Source organism: Pelobates fuscus, chromosome 5 (genome assembly GCF_036172605.1).
Source record: "Pelobates fuscus isolate aPelFus1 chromosome 5, aPelFus1.pri, whole genome shotgun sequence".
Classification (NCBI taxonomy): Eukaryota; Metazoa; Chordata; class Amphibia; order Anura; family Pelobatidae; genus Pelobates; species Pelobates fuscus.
This window is the reverse complement of record NC_086321.1, coordinates 323,586,742-323,611,299: the sequence shown is the minus strand read 5'-3', so window position 1 is coordinate 323,611,299 and position 24,558 is coordinate 323,586,742. Positions and strand designations below refer to the sequence as shown.

The window sequence follows — 24,558 nt, the reverse complement described above, 5'->3', positions numbered from 1 at the left end:
CATTAAAGGGGCTGAGGCACTCATATACATGTTAGGTGCAATACGTATGTCAGGCTAGGAATTATAATCACTCCTCTAGTATAATAATTATAATTATTATTAAATAATTAACATGTTTTGCTCCCCTTCTGCTGGTCCCTCCCTAACTCACAGTGAATTCCTTTATAACTGTACATGATGTCATGAATAGTCATAGGGCTTTTGGAGCGGTCTACAGCAATGGCCCCCAATGTTTTTGGACATAGGCACACTTTACCGAGCAGGCACACATTTTTATTTTATTTTTACCTTCGTCATTAGTATATAAATGTCATGTTAACTTAAAGACTTTCAAGAAAAATGTACAAACTGACATATTTGTTTTACTTTGAAAAACAAAAACAAAGTCAAGGAAAAAAAAAAATCCACATTAAGGACCGCATTAATTCTGTTTGAGCCTTGAAGAAATTGTTTCTGTGATACTTTATGGTGACACTATGGGTGGCTTGTGGCAAAGTGGTGAAAATGACTCGGTTGCAATAAAAAGTTGACAATTTAACTACAAGTCCCAGAAACCTGTGCTGTGCAATTAAAGCATGGCTTATGTCATGCGCAGCAGAGTTATAGTATGGGAGTATAATTGGCTGAGTCACTTCCTAGTTTGATGAAATCTCACTTCATAAAGACTCAAGATTTACCTCAAATATGTTATTATCTTTATTTTTTGCAGGGTCATTTCACAAACAACCAAAAACAATCGTATCACAATTCTCACCTGCAATGTACAGAGATTGGACCATCTTGCCCAAATTGTTCCTTTGTCTTGTGTACCTGCCCGATGAAATCAATGAAACCCTCTCCTGATTTTGGCACACCTTGTTCTGGCCAATCTGTGAACTGAAATTGGCGAACAGTTCGAGACTGGCCATCCTATAAGACAAAGTGAACGTTTATACACGAATGGTTAGACAAGAAACAAGCAGAAGAAAGACTCTTTATTTGTTTGTTCTTCAATGTAAATTTTCTAAACCATATTTTATAGTAATTTTAATATGTTAGCTGCAGAGATACAGTTGTACATATTGTACAGTGAGTAGAATGGAATAGTCCAATATTTATAGTTTATTCGATGGATTTAGATCTCAGTGTAGGAAGTTTGCAAGGTACATTAATCTTTGGTGGCTGCTGATTCAGGCTACTTTTTTTTTTAACAAAAAGACAGACTCAAAGCAAAACTTACCCTGGCGTCTGTGACTTTAAACTCCCTCAGAATGTATTGAGGCATATTATACTCAGCCATCGGATCCACCACAAAGTACTGATATCGAGCAGATCTCTCTGCTGGCCAATACTGGTGGCACTTTTCCTAGAGAGAAATTTAAAGAAAAAAAAAATAGTACTGAAGCACAGGGATTATGTCTGGGGAGTAGTCTTTATGCATTTATTTAGCATTATTCAGTCCTACTTTACACAGAAGTTTAAAACATGCATTTGTCGGTTTATAGGTACACATGCTCATTCACAGAAACCGTGAGATGTGGCTGCTACCTGGTATATAAAACGTGCAGGACATGAGCAAGACAATTTATTGTCTGAGCAACATCAGGGTGGAGAAGAAATGTGATCTAAACACCAAATTATAACTTGTGGTGCCAGACGTGGTTGAGCTGGGGTTTTCAATCACTACAGTCATACAGTATACACAGAACGAGATAAACAAAAATATCCAGTGACAACTGATTTTAATCTGGAAAAATGTGTTTGCAGAATCTGGAAAGAAACTCAATATTTTAAGGTTTTCTATTAGATACTCTTAGGTATTTATATGAACAGGGTTCATAGATTTTTTTTTTATTTTTTTTACAATTTAGTAGATACGCCTCAAAACCTGCATGCATTTACTTGTGCATTTTTTCTTTGGGTGTATATCTGAAAATTAACACTTTTATAAACTGTCACAAATGTCACAGGTTCCAGCAAGGTGAAGTGCTTTATGTGTGTGAAGTGTCCCCTTTAAAGTTTCTCACCACTGGAAGCCCAGAAGGTCTATGGTACATTCACCAGAGGTGATTGTCTACTAGCCAGGGCTAAATTTCCATGGCAAGTGAAATTTGAGCCCTGCTATAAAAAACTATATGTATTATATACATACAGTTGGGATATAGAATCCTGGCAATTAAAAGTAAAATATGTAAGGATTTAGTTAGGTTTTGGTTCTGTGGTGCAGATGGGCCTTCTGGAGTACATATCAGACTGAAAGGAATAAACGATTTTAAACCACCATTTTGAGTGCATGCACATCGACAAAACTCCTCAGGATGAACTAATTATTTTATTGAAAATAAATGAATGTAAGCATTTATTAGCAGCAGCAATCTTGCCTATTCATCTCTGTGGTAACCAGATGAATTCTCAGAGTATTTTCCCAGGGGGTTAGCTGAGGGGCATGTGCCGATCTAACAGACAGGGAACCTCATTTCATGTGGACTTTAGAGATAGTCATGCCTGAGTTTTGAGCATTGATTAATCTTAAGGAGGTGGGGGTCATGCCAGCCCAGAGTAAGAGCCAGATGGACTATGGCAATGGTGGTTTACATGACTTGCACATGTCCTCTGTCACGGACTTCATCAAAATGTTGTAATCGTTTGTAACGCTATGGTTTACCCATGGCGCCTGAGCTACTTTAGAGAGCCCATCTATTGACTTCCTGCACAAAGTGTCCATACAACAAGCATCCAAGCTAATCAATGACAGCGTTTTACAACACAGAAAGGTACTTAATGTCTCTTTTACTTTGACAATGGCAGTTTGAGAAAGGGCAATGTTGGCAAAGAGTAAATCTGATTATGCGCAAGAAACCCTTCTGTTCTTATTCACATCCTGTAGCTTAGACTGGAAAAGGCAGAGCCTGGATGCCGCTTTCTTCCCTCGCTGGCCAACCTACCCTCCACCTTTGAATATCCAAGCATGAAGGATGGGCATAGGGCTACATGGTCAGACATCTGGGCATCAAGGTTGTTCTGGAACTGGCTGAATACAAGAGAATAGCACTCCTAGGATTGACTATCTGGTTCTGACTGTACTGCTTATTTATTTTGCCTTTGGTTTGTCACTTAAGTCTACTACACTGTGTAGCAAATGGTTTCCTTTATCTATTAGAAAGGACATTGCCCTGGTGTTACATAGTAATTTGCCAACACATTGTCTAGCTAAAATGAGCAAAGTGAAGCCGTCATGTTCTTAGATTGTGTGACTCTCTCAATGTCCTGTTATATGGCTTCCTTGATGTTAAATCAGTATCATTATACTTTCTAAATGTATAGGTTTTTTTTTTTAGTTGAAAAATTAAATATTTGCATTGAACAATGCATATAACTTGACGTTACTGTTGATGTATACTTTTTTTACCTCTGTATCCGCACACAAAATATTTGTATCTATATTGTGCTAGCTAAAGTGCTAGAAAATAAACCGATAAAGAAATGTTTTGATCTTTTTGGACATAATTGGTTTACCACTAGCATAGCCATGAAGACTGCTAAGTTAGATGTCTGTGGTGACTGCATAGCTGTCCTGCCCCCATGGGAGAAGGTGGTCATCCCATAACTGCCTACGTACATCTGGAATTTTGAATACTGACCATGTCATCCATCCCATGTTGGGTGAAGAGAAATGTCTGGAGATTATGCCAACACAGTTTACAGATTGAATATATACCTACCTGAATAGGAAATTGCCACCCACATAATACGTGAAAGACAGGTTCATTTAAAGTACTAACGACCGTTAATATCACCAGAGCAATGTGGTCTTTAAAGAACTGTCATTAGAATAAATGTTGTATTGATTTTATGTTAGCATGGTTCTAATGAGTCAATGTGCATAGTGAGTAGGATATTCATTTTGGCATAGGGTTTAAATGGAGCAGATTCTGCTAATAACATAGAACGCTGTCAATCACATAGTATTTAAGGAATATTGCACCTGTGTGCACTACAGAATGTCAGGAAGAGTCCACAGAAATCGATATAGTGACAAAAGTGATTGGCTTTTATATATTCAGAAGGCTATTAGGAACAAAGGAATTATTACTAGTTTGCTCTGCAGAAGAAATGTACTCACCCTTCCCATTTCTCTAAGTTTAGTTAACATCACAACTATCGTAGAATTGTTCTCCCAAAGCATTCTCCAGAAATCTTCAGTTGTCTCAGCAAGGGGACCCTGCGTTGCAATATAGGCTTTTTGTTGCCTATTAAAAAGAAACATTATTTTAATTCTGCTGTTACCTAACCACAGACAAGACATTAATACACAAAACATATCATACCTGTATCCATCAATAAAACTGGCATTGATATAATCAGACCCTTCCACTCCTCTGATTGGCTGAAGGCAAACACGTGTGGTCTCGTATGGCATGATATTAACAAGTCGATTTTTAAACTTGTTACATGGAAGGTTGGCGCTGATAAATCTGGATGTGTGAGCTTTTGAATTTGCAAGGCGCTGTATACAGAGAGAAAAGATCAAAGGAGTAAGAGACAAAAGAATAGATTTAATAGATCTCATACTAAAATTATACAAATACTAATAAGAATTTTAGGTAAATAATTACTAATACCAATACACATTCATTTGTTTTGTTGATCATACCAATTAATTCTTTGTTTTAAGTTTCTAATTCAGTAGTAAATTAGGTTTAAAAAAAAAAAGTGCATTTGCTTCAGTGACAGGTATTTTATTTTACATCTTGTGGAATAGTGGATTGCGCCTGGGCGCGCGCGCACGCACGCGCACACACAAAAAAAAAAACTAAGACAGCTTATATGTTTGAAAGATCTGGAAAAGTTATATTAATATACAATCAGAATACAAGGCTCAGGCTGTCTCGTATCAAAAGCGGATTCACACAATTGCAAATAATTCTATACTACAATTTTATTTAGAGGTATCTATGAAAAAAGATACTTCAGGGCTGTATTACTTATTTGTTACTGTAAATTAAATAAAAATGATTTAATGAATACTAAAGTATCAGTTAAAAGAGAGGGTATTTTTTAATAGGAATGCCTGCTACATGACAACCTTGGCTGTATTTGTTAAGCTGTAACATTGAATCTAAAAGCCTGCAGATCATAGTAAATAAAATGTAAAAAAATATATCTGAAAAGCTTAATTTGAAGCATGCAAACCTATACTAGCACATCAGGCTTGTGAGTCTCTTTTTTAGATGTTGTTTTATCTAACCCGTACTAATTTGGTTGATTAAGCATTGTTTTTCAGATGGCTCTAACACTCTGGTGTTATAAATTTCTTTGTGTTTTAACATTTCTCAAGAGGACACGTTATCAAAGTGTGACACAGAAGAATTAATGCGGTTTTATATTCTTATATCCTGTTCATTTGGGGAAAAAAAACAGGGACAATGAAAAGATGGGTTTTAGAATTACTAGTGAAAATCAAATTACAAAGGAAAAGGTTTGAAATTGAATTCAGGATTCTGAAAACACAGGGTATGTTGTGGAATAAAAACGGCAGCTGGGTTTGTCCCTAAGGAATGCATGTCGCAGTCTCTCTGTCTGAAATGTAATTACTTCTGCAAAACGGAAACACACAGCAATCTTTTCCATTTAAAAGAGAGAGGAAGGCTAAATATAAAGCTGTCCATTCGATAGATCCTTTTATATTTAGACAAGATGTGCCTATCTCACCGCAGAACTTTACTTTTGTGATGATATTCTCATCTACACTTCCGTATTTCTCTTTTCTACCATCCGTGTACCGTCGTCTTCATTTCTTTTCTTATCCCTTTTTTATATTTCTTTTCATCTATATTTCTTTTCTTTTCCTTAATTTTCATTTTTCTTCTCTCTCTTTCTTGGTCCTTATATTTTGCAATTTGTTATAGTTCCCCGTTTCATTTTTCCTTTGATATTGGTTTTTGTCAAGTATATAATATCAAATTGCCATCTTACTCACTGGGAGTAGGTATTTTTTCCTTTGGAATTGATGTCCATGAATACAATGTATGGGATGTTATGGTCTTTATGTTTTTGTGGAGACCAAGACTACCTAGTAATGCTTTTTCGTTTTGTTCTTTTTCTCAGAAGTTGGGGGTAAATGTCTCGGGACATAAGCATGGTATCCCTTTTTTACTCTCTACATGTGTTGTATGCACACCCTTTGGTCCTAATTTTTGTGTCTGCTCTTTCACTTACCAACTAGGATTTTTTTTTTCTTATTGCTATTGTTTCCTCTCGTTCCTTCTTAATCCATTGATAGGGCACTCTTCAGTATTATGTTTGTACTTATTTTATTATGGGTCATTGTATTTGTTATACAAACCCCTGAAAATTAAATACGGTAATAATAATACTGAAGAAAAGAAAAAAAAAGGAAGAAAAGAAAAGCTTTTCCTGCAGCGGTAAATAAATTGTACTAACGTAGTGCCATTTGGAGACAACTTTTTGGAACAGTTTTGGCTCACCCAAAAAATTTAAAAGACTAAATTGACTGTTGATGTGAATATACTAATTGTAAAATTTAGACAAAAATGCTTTTATGGAAATGGTTAAAAAAAAAAGTGAATGGACTACTTTGACTGCTTATAATGTAATCTGAGAAACGAGACTGCGGCGTGCGTACTTCTTTTATCTTACACTATCTGAGCACCATTTCAGAGATTTAGGTTCTGTGGAGATATTGTTCATTTCTATTGCGCTTAAAGACGGCATATTAAAAACAACAACTCATTTTTATTTCACTAAGCCGTGAATTGTTTTTAAAAGGCAATCAAACTATAAAAAGTAGGTATAATATCTGAGCTAAAGCAGATCTCGAGCTCCGCTATTTTCCCAATCTGGCGGTTTTAGTTACGTTTTGCAGTTCGGTTGTCTGTTCGGTGCATCCCCCTAGATCTGAATGAATGACTGTTCCACTAAACATTAATGGAAGCCTGTGTTTATGTGTAGAAATAGAGAGATACGTATAACTCATTCAAAATTCATTTCAAACTGTAAAGAACATAAAAACTTTAAGATAAACTGTTTTTCACAGGATCCAGAGTGATACGATTCACCATGTGTTGTATATACCATCTTACATCACTGTCATCCATGAGCAAGCAATTGTCTAGCAGTGAACGCTAACCTTGAACTCCAGCTCCATGCCGGTAACATGTTCTCCCACCTCGATCTGAGCTAGCTTCTGGATATAGGTGTACAAATTTCTGGCTGGCACTTCTGTGTTCCCACAAGCCACAGCTTCCAACAAGGCATCATGAATAAAGCTGTACTGGTCCTCTGTCTGCACCATGTAATTACGCTGTGACCGCATAAGGGTCACATGGCCATATATATCTACTGTCTTCTCATGTTTGATCCTTTCTAACATGGCATCAATCACTATGAAGCAGCCAGTGCGCCCAACTCCAGCACTAGATTAAAGAGAAATATATAGATTCTGAGCATTGTTTAACCGCAGTGAGAGACATTTGGTTTCTCTAAAACAAAACAAATAAAAAAACACACACACAAAAGTTATGCATGATTTTTAGTCATGTAGGTTAAAATAATCTGAAATGACACAGATAAAATTAGCTATGGGGTGATCTTATTGAGCTTTGAACAGATTTTTGAGAACACTTATTTGCAAAATGTATTCTAGGTATACATGGCCAATAAACAGGAACACTATATAGATATTGAGGCTCTTAATTGTGATTTGTTTGTAATCTTATATTATTGACTGCCTTTTGGTTATGAATAAGGTTTAAATGTATAATGTCTAGAAAATTGGTGAATGTAACTGGAAGATCTAAAGATCTATTAAAGATCTGGTAATTTGTTAAAGTCTGCAACATTGTGAAAAGGGAATAGGGTTCTGTACCTGCAGTGGACCACAATTGGCCCCGCATCTGGGGGATTACAGGTTTTTACCCTCCGCAGGAATGCAAGGAATGGGGTTGGGTATTCTGGTACTCCATGATCAGGCCACGCTGTAAACTGGAACTGACGGACCTCTCTCTTCTCGCTGGACCCATTCTGCAGAGATGGAACCAGGAGTTCAAACAATAGCAATCATTAACAAAGAATATTTATTCTACAAGGAAGAGCGATATATATCACCTTATGTAGAGAGAATGTCCGCACACAAAAAGTTGCTAATTCAATTGTATCCAATAGAGTAACTTGGATCATCCCGTAGGTTTCTGCTCCTCGACTTGGCCAGTATTGGTCACATTTTATCTGAAATAAAAGTGGGGACATAGTAGGGTATTAGCTTTTGGACGGTGCTTAAAATAATTTGTCCATGATTACCCTGTACTGCAGAGATGTTTCTTCCAGGTAAGCTATTAATTGTGAGTTAATTTAGACTATCAATTTACTGTGCTCCTTAGATATATCTGGCGTGGGGTACAGAGGGGTAGTGTGTATGGATGCTTTCAGGAAGTTACCTAACTTGACCCTTCTATACGTACTGTAAAAGTATAATATAACAGACACAATTCTAGTTAATTTCTTTGCTTTGTGATTTCTATAGTACAAAAAGCAAGAATGTTTATTGGTCTAAAAATCTGCCAGCCTGCCAGATTAGAGAACCATCATAATATGACGGGTAATATACGACTATTTGTTTCTTCTCTCTCTGCCATTATATCAAATGTGAATGCCCTTCCTAAGAAGAAGTTTAAATCATTTCCACTTACTCTGCCCAAATGATCTCACCCCATAAAATCAGAGTACACGTCCCTGTCTCCATCATGCTTTCACACATTTTTAATTGGGTAATTATTTTTTAACAAAACACACATCAATCTTCATCGTGCCTTCCCATTTTTCTTTTCTCAATTTCATGATTTTTTATTTCCAGACTACCTGGTACACATTAAGCCACGACAAGCTGCTCCACCAATAATATTGAGAACACTTTGTTCTACTGTTCTCTAGTTTGTGTTTTCCTTCTCGTTTTTTTCTGGCATCATTAAATTGGCAGCTTTTGTGAGATAGAGGTTCTTTGCACCAACTCCATGTGCTTATTTCTCAAACACTGTATGTGTGCACCTAATTATGTATTTGTCAGGATCTTAAAGCAGATAACAGATTTTAGCAGGCACAGATACAGGGTTAAAATGCTGCACAGATCATGCAAACCTTACCACATATTTATTTATTGTTTGCCCAGAGGGTACGGTAGATTTTAGATCAATCTCTAAATAAAATACCGATCATAATGACCTCTACAGCTTGCTTCCTCAAGTCCTTATTTGAGGGTTTTACATTTTTTTTTTTTTTTTTTAACAACCAATGTAGCACAATGCTTAAAGGGATACTATAGGCATCAAACAACTTTTGCTTAATAAAGCCGTTTTAGTATATATAGCATGCCCCTGTAGCCTCACTGCTCAATTTTCAACCATTTAGGAGTTAAATCTTATTTTTGTTTCTGTTTATACAGCCCTAGCTACACCTCCCCCGGCTGTGACTTTAATCACAGACAAGATGTTCATGCAGGCTGTAAACCAAGTAGGAGATAAGAAATTCTTAATACATTTTAAATCAAGCAGATGCATGATCTATACACCAGAACAGCTTAATTAAGCCAACATTGTTTTGGTGCCTATAGTGTCTCTTTAATAAGTGGTCTATGTTTAACAAGTTATAAATTGATGTTTTATGCCATCACCGCAATTTGATACTAAAAGTCCAAATGGCCTCTTTCTAATACAGTATCAAAATAATAAATAAGAAAAGGTATGTTTTCTATGTTTGCTACAAGTCTGCAGCTTATCCAGTAAGGCATCAATAAATGGTTGAACCTTTCTGTCCATCCTCCCCTGGCCTTCTGTTTGTTCAAGGATTTTCCCACAATTCCCTTTTTTCACTGTGAATTATAGTATTGACCAATCTGTGAAGCAGAACTGTGAAAACATTTATATGTCTATTTGCTTTTTTTTTTTTTTTTTTTATGAAGCATGCACATACAAAGAGCAATCCTGAATCTGTGAAATAAAAGAATACATAAATAAAAAAACCAATACATTTAAATACAAGCATGTATGTAAACTACTTGATATTCATGAACTGCCAGTTGAATTAAAGGGACACTATAGTCACCTGAATAACTTCAGCTTAATGAGGTTGTTCAGGTGAGAACTATAGCTCCCTGAAGCCTCTCTCATGTAAACACTGTATTTTCTGAGAAAATACAGTGTTCACATTGAAAGCTAGGAACACCTCCAGTTGCAGTCACTCAGAGTGAACCAGAGGGACTTCGGAGTTGATGGAGGCATAATATGCCTCCCTCCACTCAGATCTGCTGTCAGCAGAGCACAGGGCAGCACTGTGCATGCAGACACGGAACTTTCTTCATAGAGATTCATTGATTCAATTCATCTCTATGAGGAGATGCTGATTGGCCAGGGCTGTGTTTGAATAATGCTGGCTCTGCCCCTGATCTGCCCCTTTGTCAGTCTCAGCCAATCCTATGGGGAAGCATTGTGATTGGATCAGGCTACCACATTTCAGCAGACTGCTTGTTTTTCAGAGTCTAACAGCATGCAGATTTACAGCTTCAGGCTTGAATACAGTAAGATTTTTACTATATTTATGGAGGCATGAGGGGCCCAGGGAGGCTAGATGGTGGTGTTAGCACTATAGGGTCAGGAATACATGTTTGTGTTTCTGACCCTATAGTGATCCTTTAATATATACACAAAGGTTCACCCCCTCTATGTCTCTGAATCAACTATAGGCAGTGTGTAAATGTTACTGGATTAAAAGGAAAGAATACCGGGGTCTACAATATATGTCACTCAAGAAGGGAAGAGAAATAGATATTTTTTTCAGTAGCAAAATTCTCTCTTTTCAGGGAGTTTCACAATCTTCAAGCAGAAATTATTCCTTTGGAAAATGTAAAATGCTTCAATGACTTGCAGGGTACAAAATGGTGGTTTTGATTCCAGATAATGGTGCAATGATTGCCTTACCCTAGACTTCTCCTCCAGTTTTGTCATCATGACTACGGTAGCCGAACGCTGCTCCCAAACCATACGCCAAAAATCTCCGAAGGTTTCAGGTAGAGCTCCTTGTGTTGCTATATATGCGTTCTGTTTTCGATAGCCATCAATATAATTGGCATTGATGTAGTCACTACCAATAATTCCTGTGAGAGGTTGGCCAGAAAGGTTGAGTGAGTTAATTAAAGAAATGATAATGCAGACAGCCACACAGTAAAGTATTAACGAGTTCAACCATTTGGGAATACATAGGGTATTCAAATGCAAATTCCTTGCTATCATCTACAACAATAAGCCTGATCTTAACACTCTAGATATTTATGGACTACATTTCTAATAAATTAAAAGGCAGCTGGCCTGTCTAAATATATAAGAGATCAGAACAGAGAAAAATGGGATCCTGTGGGAGCCCTTGCTCCATGGCACATACGATCTCGAGAGATCATCATCTGTAAAACAGACATGAAGAGACGCGGTTCAAGCTGAGATTTCAAGCTTAGCCCATCTGTGTGGGGTCACGATTAACAAATTAACAGCTGGTCTGTAAAGACAACCCTTGGGCATTGGTGCCCTGCCTGTTCTAACAACAAAACACAGTCCAGGACAAAGGATGATCTGTGTTTGGGAAAAAACCCCAGATAGAAACACAAATAACACAGCTGTTATACATCCTTCTCTCCAGTACAAGCCACTGGATGAGCACTTTGTTACAGTCATGTTGATAAATTTGTATAAGTTACTTATAATTTTATTTTGGACACTTAGTACTTTCTTTGTATACACATTGTATACACATTTCGGACAAGAGCTAGCCTGATGAGTGATGTAATTTGTTGTAATAGTTAAGAATCAGTGTCATGTCCATGTTAAAGTATGGATTTCAGAGTGTTGTCTATTCACCAGCAAGTTTTCATGAGAAGACAATAGATTTGATAAATGTGGGCTACAATATTTTAACAAAGATCTTCAATTCAATCGAAATGTTGGCTTTTGCAGTGAGTTTACAAATAATATATAACTTGGTAAGTTAAAGCAAATAACCCTGTAGTAGGTGGCCACTAATGTACAATTCTTAAATCTGCAGGAAAGTGTTTTTACTTTATTATATATTGTTTGCATAGTTTTTATTGTTTGTAGTTTTTCTTTACCTCAACACAAAGTTAAGAGAAAACATTGAGGTACATTTTTGTGGTTTATTGCAAAATATACACTTGTCGCCTCCAATGCAGAGTCAACACAAGCTCTGAATAAGGGCATTCCTTACTTAGCATTTATATAATTTTCTGGTAACAATCTAACGTATATTACTCAGCAAAATGTATTACTGCACGGAAAGTAAAATATATTATCTTGCATTTAACTAATCATTGTTAAAAACAAACAGGTTTACTTCAATCTAATACCACCCTGCTATTCATATTCTTACAATATGGTATGGTCCAGGATGGTATGCTACAGGTCTACTGCTTTAACATTATGGATACATCATTCTCACACCTTGCACTTATCTTGCATATCCATTCACTCAGCTGTTAGAACTCACACCTATAGTTAGAAAAGAAAAATAACTTGAGAAAACTCCACAACTTCTGTTTTTTAATCCCTTGGATCTCTGCCAGAAGCTGTACAGTCCGTGATCTTTTTATTTATGTGTGAAAGAATCCAAGAACTAAGTATTATGATTGATAACGCAAAGCCCAATGTATCAGGTAAATTCTGGAGTCATCCTTCTTACCACACAAATCTTAATAAAACTTAGAGGTAAATATGATAGATATGCGATAATGTAATTTATATTGCGGTATGATATCACATTTTTAGGAAGATATTGTCTATATAGTGATGACAGTTATGGTGATTTGGTTTTGTTTTTCATGAAAACGATGTACGTGTACATCATTACGCTGATTTTAACGGATTATCTGGAAGAATGTTACATGATTGAGCATGTCCAATATAATCATCTCGTTATTACGTGCCCAGCAGGGACATTATATGATATATACAGTATCTCACAAAAGTGAGTACAGCCCTCACATTTTTGTAAATATTTTATTATATCTTTTCATGTGACAACACTGAAGAAATGACACTCTGCTACAATGTACAGTAGTAAGTGTACAGCCTGTATAACAGTGCAAATTAGCTGTCCCCTCAAAATAACTCAACACACAGCATTATTTGTCTAAACCGATGGTAACAAAAGTGAGTACACCCCTAAGTGGAAATGTCCAAATTGTGCCCAATTCTCCAATTTCCCTCCCTGGTGTCATGTGACTCGTTAGTGTTACAAGGTCTCAGGTGTGAATGGGGAGCAGACTCAGCTTTGTAATCAGAGGTTGTCTTTGGGAAATAGAAATAATGAGTGCTGCCAGCATTGCTGCAGAGGTTGAAGGGGTGGGTGGTCAGCCTGTCAGTGCTCAGACCAAACGCCGCACACTGCATCAAATTGGTCTGCATGGCTTTTGTCCCAGAAGGAAACATGTTCTAAAGATGATGCACAAGAAAGCCTGCAAACAGTTTGCTGAAGACAAGCAGACTAAGGACATGGATTACTGGTCCGATGAGACCAAGATAAACTTATTTGGTTCAGATGGTGTCAAGCGTCTGTGGCAGCAACCAGGTGAGGACTACAAAGACAAGTGTGTCTTGCCTACAATCAAGCATGGTGGTGGGAGTGTCATGGTCTGGGCCTGCATAACTGCCGGCACTGGGGAGCTACAGTTCATTGAGGGAACTATGAATGCCAACATGTACTGTGACATACTGAAGCAGAGCATGATCCCCTCCCTTCGGAGACTGGGACGCAGGGCAGTATTCCAACATGATAACGACCCCAAACTCACCTCCAAGACAACCACTGCCTTGCTAAAGAAGCTGAAGGCATCTGTGGGGCATCCTAACGGAAGGGGTGGGGGGGGGGGCGGAAGGTCGCTAACATCCACCAGCTCCATTATGTCGTCACTCCAGTGGCAACCTGTAAAGCTCTGGTTAACTCCTCATGGAGGTTAAGGCAGTGCTGGAAAATAATGGTGGCCACACAAAATATTGTCACTTTGTGCCCAATTTGGACATTTCCACTTAGGGATGTACTCACTTTTGCTGCCAACAGTTTAGACATTAATGTCTGTGTGTTGAGTTAAACTGTACACTTACTACTTTACATTGTAGCAGAGTGTCATTTCTTTAGTGTTGTCACATGAAAAGATATAATAAAATATTTACAAAAATGTGAGGGCTGTACTCACTTTTGTGAGATACTGTATATATCACATAAATACTTTATAGTAGGATAGTGTTTCGAAAAATATTTTGTCAGGTGAACTGATATCTGCCCAATGCCAAGTTCACAGCATTTTCAGTGTAGAATTACAGAAACTTCATGTTAAATCTTCAATGGTAAAATGTTATTCCCACAATTCTATAAATTGTGTACCCTAGTAGAGTCTGCAATTGCAAAACCGCATCATTAGCCATGGTTTCCACACTTGTATATTTTGCAGAGTTTAAAGACTTTCTATTTTAAGGTTAATCAGGTTATGATCACATGTACATTAAGTGCAGATGCATATGCTGTAGACTATATATCTATCTACATAAATATATATATATATATATATATACACAAAAAAAAAGTGTATCGTGTTTGGAATGAGACCATCTCTAGGTTCTAGAGTAGGGATAGACACCCTTCGGCACGCTACATGTTGCATTATGATTGTAAGAGCATTATGGCATATGTAGTCCATAACATCTGGAGTGCTGCAGGTTACCTTCTCCACAAGAACAAAGAATTTTTAAGATGACATTTTCTTTCCCTAAAACATATCATTTAATGGCAGGGAAGCACAAGGTCAAACACGTTTTGGTCTGCCCTAAATTTATGTAGGATTTACACTCCCAGTTGGCACTTGTTATTCGGAGTGGCTGCCAATAATTCAGCTCCTCTCCCAAAAGTGGAATGCCAGCAGACGCACTTGAGAAAGGGAACCAGGCTGTTTCTGCCTCCTCTGTTCCTCTCCCACAGTTCCATTATTGGGAGAAGGTTGGATTAAGCTCCTGTTAATATTGGGCAGACGAAGACGTGAAAGAAATGCATATTTTGTGTATGCATTTCTCTCTCAGTTTGCATTTTGTTTTGTAAATATTGAAATGGTTCCAAACCTGTGATTCAGATCACTTAACGTAATGGTACCTGAAATACACACTGAAGAAATAGCTTGCAATTCATAGCAGATTATTTCGTTTACATGACAACCAGAAAGCACATTCATGCTGTAGTGTGCTTATTATTCTACACTAACGAGTGTCTACACCATTGCAACTGTCCATAAATGTGTTTGAGACACTCACTATATTTTAGTCTTTCTATTAGAATCTCACGCTTTGCACTAAGCTGCCAGGATTTTCCAAAAACAGGTAAAAAGTGTGCAGGTGTCCCATGGATCTATTAATTTGACAAATTGTTCCCTATTCCCACACTACTAATTCAGTGGTGGGGCTTAATAATAAGTACTATTGAAATGAGAATGTACCTCATCTCTTTCTCCATTCTACTGCCAATGCATGTATTTATCAGTAAAATATAGCTTTTCTTAGGGTGTACAATTTCTGTTTGTCAAAGGAAAACTGCAGATAGGGATGTCCACAACATAAATAGTAACATGGACAAACAGGCTATAAAGGATAACATACTGCCCACAAGCAGAGTTATACTGATATTATCACATGTAAGATGCTTTCACAACACTTTCCTACAATATTATGGATGACAACAGGCATCCCCCCTTTTTTCTTTGTCTGATCCTGAGCCCTAGCCTAGGTGCCCACCTATGCAACCTTATGGGTAATATGGTTCTGTGCATGATTAAAGGAAAAAATCCAAAGACGAAAAACCCAAAATCCAAAGGGTATATAGATGTAGCATTTTAGCCTCATATTTTGTTAATCTTTTCCAGCCTTTGTGAATTCCACAAAGAAAGAACCTGCTCACTGCTATGTATTTTAGGCAGTAATTTAAACACGAGTCAATCATTTGGAGGTCGTCAATGAACAAAAAATAAACAAATAACAAAATCTAACTAATAAATCCAGTTTATAGGGAAAAGGCAAACTATACAGATACACTAAAAAAAAATTTGACTAATGGGACATCTTACTGAGCCTTTCCTGTTCCTATGAATAATGCCAATGAGGACACTGCTGCTTGGCACCACACATAGTTAAATTTATAATCAAGCTACTAGACATAAAACATGATAAAGATAAAAAAAAAAAAAACAGGATAAATTTCAGTCTTCAGCAAAAGGTCAGGAAACTGGATATCTTAGTTGGTAATGCAGTTGTCATATTGTAAAACACATACCTTCAACTGGCAGGAGGATGACTCGAGAATGGTCGTAAGCAATCACATTAGCATAACGATTTTTGGGCTTGTTCACTTCTAGGTTTGAGTGTTCCCAAGTGAACTGCTGTCCAGGATCAATTGACTGTACAATAGAAAGTAAAAAAGAAAAAAATGATATTACCATTTCTGGGTATTTTTTACAAACATGTCTTTGGAATGAAACTGTAATCTGTATATAATACAGAAGGGAATTACAAGTTCTGCAAGAAAGGCTTACATTATTGGTATTGCTTTTGCAGCATACACGTTACACAACTAAACTGCTCCTCTGGGGAGTGGATAGTTCCTAGTGTTTTAATTATTTATTCCCGCCCTCGCATTTTTATTTTGTATAGCGGAAATACAACTGGCTAACTGAACGTTTAAGGTGAAGTGATTTTTCCATATAGATCATGTCCCTGCAGTCTCTCTGCTCAATTCTCTGAAATGTAGTCGTTAAATCACTTTGTTTATGCAGCCTTACTCATACCCCCCCTGTATGTGACCTACTCAGTCTCCTTACACATTACCTGTAAGAGATTGGATGTTTAAACTTCCTTGTTTAATTTAGAATATCTGATTTCCGGTTCTGTTTGTAACCTGCACCCGGTGTGGCTGCACCAGGGCACATCAGGTGGCCCATGCACTTAGGGATAAACAATGGGTATAGGTGAGCAGGGGCCCAGTTTAACACTAATCCTGTGTATTGGTGATGCAATTCAGAGGGAGACGCATGGAAGGCACAGAAGCAAGGAGAGACACCTCCAGCCCCAGTAGGGGTGATTACAAATATAAAAAGTATGATGTATGTATCTATGTGAATGTATGTGTGTATCAAGGTGTGTGTATCTCTGTGTGAAGGTGTGTGTATATGTATTTGTCTGAAAATATACACATACCATGTGTAGGTGTGTGTATATGTCAGTGTATGTGTGTGTCTCTGTATGTGTTAATGTGTAAGTATATATGTATGCAGTAGTGTATGTCAGTGTATATAAAACATCAACACAACATACAAACACACAAGCAAACAGGATGGGCAAATGGTAAATCCCCACTTGGCATAGCATCGAGAGAGTTTGACAGATGGGGATTTACCTTTTGGCCACATTTGTGCTAGAGTGGGCCCAAAGAAATGTCTTGCACTCTCTACATTAGTTCCGCCACTGTGCAGGGCTATCCTGTATGCCATTAAAGTTCAATTAACACAGTATGAGATAAAGACTTCTAAAGTAAACACACGGTGCTCACAGATAGGATTGAAGATGAAACCTTTTTGCATGGAGTCTGTGTGAGTCATTACCAAGGAAAATGTGGCTAGGGCTACAGAAACTAAAATGGTTTATCTCCTGAGTAGTGAAACTGCAGGCTCATGATCTATACAACAAAACTACCTTATTATGATAAACTTGTTTTGCACATGTGCGACAAACAGCAGGCACGCATAACGTAGAGGCACAACGTGTTTTAACCCTCCCCCCAATAAAACAACACCGCCAAATTGTTGACATGTGACAAAATATGCAAGAATACAATTCTGGTAAATGAACATTGCTAAGCAGTGTATTGCTTCCAAGAAAGTATAGTTTTTTTTTTCCTGTTGGATTGTATCAAGTACTTGTCACTGATGTATTAACTATATAAATATGTTGTAATTATAGTGCAGATGGGCAAAGTAATAAAGATGATAAGTTATGGCATTTAACACTAGTGGAAGACAAAAATTGGACTTGTCAACCTATATTATTTGTAATCATAATTGTTTCAGGGACATTTTTCGATTCACAATCTCACTGGTGATTTAAGTAAATGCATTCAGTATCAGTATGTGTGTATGTATTTCTGGTCTAGAGGTACTGTGTGTACAATTTTGTCGAGACAATAATGAATCCTTTTTCATGTGTGACATTTTCATATCAATACTAAATACTTTGCTCTGTTTCTCATTTTAATTAACATTTATCATGACTGACACTTGTTATTATAAAGTTACTAATTCTCACCTCATACTCCTGGGACAGTTTAAGGTTATCGTTGGCCTTCAGGTGTTCTGTGTGTTCGGACAGATCAGCGATCGGAATCGGCGGGTGATTAAGCATGCCTGCCAGGAGGAAGCACCATGGAACAATTCATATATACATTTCACTAAAAATAACCCAAAAAGGCTTAAAGAAAGTCTTTTAATGTGAGATCTGCAATGAAAGGACGGAGGTTAGAATAGGTCAGAAGTCAGGGCTCGAAATTATATCCTGAAAGGTCAGAAGGTAAATGAGAGCTACACCTCCCTGGTATGGCCCAGTATCCAGCTAGTTCTGTGGTTGTGGGTAAGAGGGGAACCTTTTCCAACAGAAACCTCTAAAAACAAATCCAAAAAATTAAAACTAAGCAGCAAAGTAATCCAATGATGTGAATCCTACAGGTCTGATGAAATGAATTCGTGGAGGGGATCAGAGATTACACCGTTAGAAGAGTTTAGTCGAAATGTGAAAACATTGCAGTGTCTCTTGTGGCTCAATGAGGATTTAGTGATTGCAAAAGGTGGTTGGCATCAATAATAGAACAGTTGTGTGTTTTGTTTTTTTTTTGAGAACTAAGTAACGTGTGTTTTTGTGAATGATTTGAACGTGCAATCGTGGCTAGTGACATGGTCTAACACAAACCTAATTCTACTGCCTAAATTTTAGCCATTACACCCCCCCTTAATCCCCTTAACCCCCCTCATCACTAACAATTTTAAAGTCTAGGAAAATGTTTTGTGCTGGCAGAAGTCCACATCTCAAGATGCAAATGATAATATTTCCCAAACAGTTCAGAATCCCGAAGATCGTTGTCCAGATCACCCCTCCCGTTCCCTTTTTACTTAGTAAAGCTAATCGGCCAAGTTGAGATAATTGTTGGATGTCAGATGGGCTGTAAATTTAATGGTTCACAAAAGTCACATAAGATCCATTACTTTTAGTTAACCGAACCCACTCTACAAATGAAGTTCAATAGGAAAGGTGTTGGCTACAGCAGAATGAAAATAGCTTCTACCTAAGTTAGCTTATCTGGAATTAACAAGCAGCAAAATCTGTTAAATCCAGGTATTATAAAGTCATACAGTCGGCTGGATAATGAGATACCAAGAGCTAGAGAGCCCCCGAGGTAATGGGAAATAGAAAGTAGTTTAAAGCTTAGTATAATCTGAAGCTCTCATTTTTTTTCTGCCTGTCTCCATAGTATTATTTCTCTACAGTGTTTGTGGAAACAAATTCATTGAGCCAAGGACACTGGTGAAAAGAAAACAAAAAGGCTCAACGGTCCAAAAAATTGTGAGCATCTTTGCAGTGGATTAAGAAATCTCTCTAGGACTAAAAAAGAAAAACAAAAAGAAAATAATTTTCTCGGCTAGTCTTGCATGCACTGAGTTTATCTTCTTCACAGCTATTGCTTTGCGATTTTCTTTAAGAGACCAAAATAAACATTCCGTCGTTATGGTTCGGGAGGCCACACCGCGTGAGCTCCATGAAATTGTTATTGCTCTGGACCTGCAAACCTGTTAGCTTGAACCCTGCTGTGCAAAAGTGGTCGTCTCTGCTAGCACCATCACTGATCCCGAGAACACAGCAATGATGAGATGAGGTGATAATGTACACTCTACATGTAAGAGACGGAAAGGGGATGGTTGCCATGGAGAATTTCGAGCCCCGTTAGTGTTATGTAACAAAGCAGTGGGTAATATTTGCGAGCATTAGCAGCGTGACAAGTCACTTTGGTAAACTTGGCACAGAAATGGCAAAGCAAGCATGGCATTCTCAGTTTTACAGCATCTTGCAGTCAGTACTTACGTACCAACAGCTATTTACTGTAAGGGTATTCGTTTCAAAAACTCCAAGTTGAGACTGACTGTAGTTGGCTGCTCAATATTTGCTAAATAACTGGCATGACACCTCTGAAATGCTACACAACATGGCATTTATTAAGTGACATTAACATCATCTGCCACTTATTTTATGCAGCCCATATTTGCCTTTTGCTACTTTTTTACGTAGCACTCTTATCCCAGAGCACTTTACGTAACCGCAAATTATAAGTGATATAAAAACTAAATATAGGAAGATGTTCTACAGAATTTAGTTGATACAATTCACGGGTAAGAACCAGGGAGAAAATACTTGTCTCGAATATCTTCAGTTATTAACGTCTCACTGTAATAATATGGCTGACTATATTAATGTGAAAACATTATATTGTGGATATAGACTATTACATCTGATATAAGTGTGAAATGTTAGCACTACACTTTTAATAGGGAAATTGAATATAGAGGTTTATTTTTTTTATTTTTTTTTTAACTGTTAGAATGTTAAAGGGACACTACAATAACCAAAAAATGTTTAGTTTAATGACGCAGTTTTGGTGTATAGTTTATGCCCCTGCAGTCTCACTGCTCAACTCTCTGCCATTTAGGAGAGAAATCACTTTGTTCACAGAGCCCTAGTCACACCTCCCTGCATGTGACTTGCACAGCCTTCCTAAACACTTCCTGTAAAGAGTCATCTATTGTTTAGACTTCCTTCATTGCAAATTCTGTTTAATTTAGAATTTAATAAATTAAATAGAGCCTACTGTATGTAATTACAGTTTAATTTAGAATGCAGGAGATAACCTTTTAAGTAAGTCACATCTGACTGAAAATGCAGGCTGTATCATTCACAGCCTGGGGAGGTGTGGCTAGGGCTGGATAAACAGAAACAAAAAAGTGATTTAACTCCTAAATGGTAGTGAATTCAGCAAATAAACTTCAGAGGCATGATCTATACACAAAAACTGCTTCATTAAGCCAAAGTTGTTCTTTTGACTATAGTGTCCTTTAAGTTATTCTTGCCATTACTGTATTTAACAAACAATATAGTCTATGGTCAAAGTATTTTCTTGCGTTAAAGGTACACTATAAGCAGTCAGGGCAAGATTAACCATAGAGCGACTCCCTATGTAAATAATGAATGGGGGGAACAGACTGGTAACCTGTTAGGGCCCTTCCTGTGGAATTCTAAATCATCTTTGTAAGCAATAAAACACTGCAGCTCCCCTCTGTCCTCCAGTTTTAATGTGAAACCATTTAGAAGCAGTTTGACATAAACAGAGGATAATGCTGGCGTAGGAGTGGAGGGGTCAGGAAGTGTTATTTCCTCATTATCAGTGTCGCTGAGGAGGGGGAAATTCTCTGGTTTATATCAAAACGCTCTTTAATGGCCAGACAGGATATTCAAAGCAGCATAACTACTAAAATGAGCAGTGTTTATAAGGTTTAGTGTGTCCCTTATCTCAGTGGCCACAAGTTTTTTTGATAGTACTGCTGGCTAACTTATGATAAAAGATGAAAAAAAGAAATAAAAACAAAACCCAATAGTGTTGACAAAACTAAGATTCAGCTTTTCCACCGAGCTGGGAAATGTTGAGAAAATATTTTTTAAAAAATTTAGGCCGAGTAACAAATCCCTTTATAAGCAAATTATATTTTCACAAACGAATAATGGACACTATCTCAGAAAAGTCAGTTGAAAGTAGATTGAAATTCCTTACTGAATTATGTGTTCTAGAGCAGTGTTCTCCAACCCAGTCCTCATGGACCACCAACAGTCCAGGTTTTGTCAGTATCTCCATTGGAATAAAACCAGGAAATACATAAACCCTGGGGACTGGGTTGGGGGCCACTGTGCTAGAGGTCCTATATTGCACTCAGTGGCCACTTCCTTACAACGTAAACATAATATATCACACATGTGGACATGGGGAGTTTTTGGTAATGGTGTTTATAACCAGACTCTAGTACGGCAGAGACGTGTAATGTAAGTGAATACCACTGTTTTTGTACAACGGTTTATAGATTCTCAAAAACAGCTAACTACATGGGATTTCCACGTGATATTATACAGTTCCCATGATTTCAAGCAATAATGATTCAATATACAAAAAAATATGCAGTATGCCGCAATTATCTGCATATACTTTACATTTATTTGCTGTAATTATCAGCATCGGCTTCAAAACAATCTTATACAGAAGGGCATGTCCAATATAACATCAAACCTTGAATTGGAAATATAAGCCCCTTAATACTCATTTTGTATATTAGAATACTAGATCATATCTTTACATTGTTACTGCCCATGTGCATCCCTTTATGGAAGCATTTTCAAATTCTAACTACATATGGATTATACAATAGGTCACAAAGGATACATTACCTCAACCTAATTCCAGAAAGATGTTAGTAATTTCAGTTTACTCCAATGGCCTGCACATTCACAGTCCTTTAGTCAATAAAAGGGGAATGTTGGATCACAGAGTGATGATGTTACTAAGTCATGGACCAAAATTCATATGGCAGAGCCAGTCCTCAAGAACCACCAACAGTCCAGCATCCAGTTATGGGCTGGCTGTATTAGAGGTGACACCCTAATTTTGGTAACTGATTAGCAGTTGTACCATTGACATCTGTAGGAACTTACTATCTAATCACCATATATATGCCTAACTTTTCTAATAGATGGAACTAAAACAGAACTGCTGTCATTTTCTTAAAGGGATCACCAAAACAACTTTAGCTTAATGAAGTTTCACTGCTTAATTCACAACCATTTAGGGGTTAAATCCCTTTTTTCTGTCACACCTCCCCTAGCTGCGACTCAAAAAGCCTGCATGAAAACAAAATGGATTCACTTTCAATTATATGTAACTTACTTTAAATGTTTTAATCTCCTTCTCTCTAAATTGAACTTCAGACACACCCAGGATACTCCTGCAGAGTCTAACAAGCTATTAACAGTGCAGGGGATTAGACATTTTAAATTAAATAGAATTTACAGTACAGGAAGTACTTAGGAAGGCTGTGCAAGTCACATGCAAGGGAGGCGTGACAAGGGCTGTGTGAACAAAGTGATTTAACTCCTAAATGGCAGAGAATTGAGCAGTGAGACTGCAGGGACATGATCTATACACCAAAACTGCTTCATTAAGCTAAAGTTGTTTTGGTAACTATAGTGTGCCTAATAAGGTCTGCTTTACAAACATTTAAAGAATTCCAGCATTTTGATGAATAAATGCCATGAAGAGCTCAGACTGCTCTAGAGGGAAAATTGGGTATGTGTACCTAACACAGAGGCCACGGTTTTAAATTTTAGTAAATTTTATTCAGTATCTCACCTCAATATTTATTGTCTCAATTTTTCCATTTATCTCAATATTTATTGTCTCCTGTTTTTAAATCTACATTAAAAATCTCATTGCATAATCGGCTTAGCTTAAAATGATTAAATTACATATTGTATGTAATTACTGAAAAATAAAGCAGAATACTAATTTACACAATGACCTTTGCGTGTGCTCTTTCTTGGATTGTACATTTTGGCTAGGAGTATTGCAAAGAGGCAAGTACAAGACGGGGAGGTACTTTGAGTATACTTGAGTATGCTTATATATAAAAATAAAAAGTTTTAGTACTTTCACACACAAACCATGCTATTAAAAAGTTTAGGTCACTATGAAAAATTCATAAATATATATATCCAGATAAACATCTATACACGTTATCAGGCAAATCTTACAAAAAGTAAGACTTTGCCCATCAGAGAACTGAGCTTGGTTGGCTTCCAAAGTCTTTCCTGTGTTGAGCACTGTGGAGTGGTTTTGTATGACTTGGTTATTTTTTTTTTTATCTTGCCATGTCACATCGGTTACAAGATAGTATTTTGTTGGGCATTTTTGGTTGTAGGCACATACTTGTGAGGAAGTAAGGGGCTCAGGAACCCATAGCCCCTAATTTTACAATTAGTGCAGGTAATACGGGATTAAACATATGGAGCTAAGGAGACTAGTTTATTGAGATATGTATTTTATAATAAGGACACTTTAAGGTATTTGGCATCTCTGGGGCACACTGAAGGTTATAATGGCTCAGTAGACTGGGCAACTGGTCACCATGCACCAGACCTCTTGTGGTATTACTTTGGAACCTAAGGAACCCCTCAATTGTTTTTCTAATTATTAGAGAGACACAATCGGCTCAATCAGTTAAGAAAGTTGATTGGGTGTTTCCTATGACATGCTAAGATTGTTAATTTTACTATTTATAGCTGCAAACGGTGTGTTGTTGTTTGTAACTGTAATTGACAGGTTTATGTCTGCTATTTC

At 37.2% G+C, this 24,558-nt stretch overlaps 1 protein-coding gene across 14 annotated transcripts in view; it reads right to left on the bottom strand.

Annotated features, from left to right (window-relative positions):
• The window catches only part of PTPRS (protein tyrosine phosphatase receptor type S), a 359,172-nt gene that overhangs the window by 4,230 nt on the left and 330,384 nt on the right, over positions 1-24,558 (bottom strand). For all 14 annotated transcript variants that reach the window (XM_063455600.1, XM_063455601.1, XM_063455611.1 and 11 more), the window contains 10 exons: positions 18,387-18,484; positions 16,363-16,486; positions 10,968-11,143; positions 8,107-8,226; positions 7,868-8,022; positions 7,130-7,415; positions 4,308-4,486; positions 4,103-4,229; positions 1,220-1,345; positions 755-909 (listed from right to left, as the gene is read on the bottom strand). In XM_063455600.1, the coding sequence (XP_063311670.1) occupies positions 755-909; positions 1,220-1,345; positions 4,103-4,229; positions 4,308-4,486; positions 7,130-7,415; positions 7,868-8,022; positions 8,107-8,226; positions 10,968-11,143; positions 16,363-16,486; positions 18,387-18,484 (1,546 nt within the window). The remainder of the gene's footprint in view (positions 1-754; positions 910-1,219; positions 1,346-4,102; positions 4,230-4,307; positions 4,487-7,129; positions 7,416-7,867; positions 8,023-8,106; positions 8,227-10,967; positions 11,144-16,362; positions 16,487-18,386; positions 18,485-24,558) is intronic.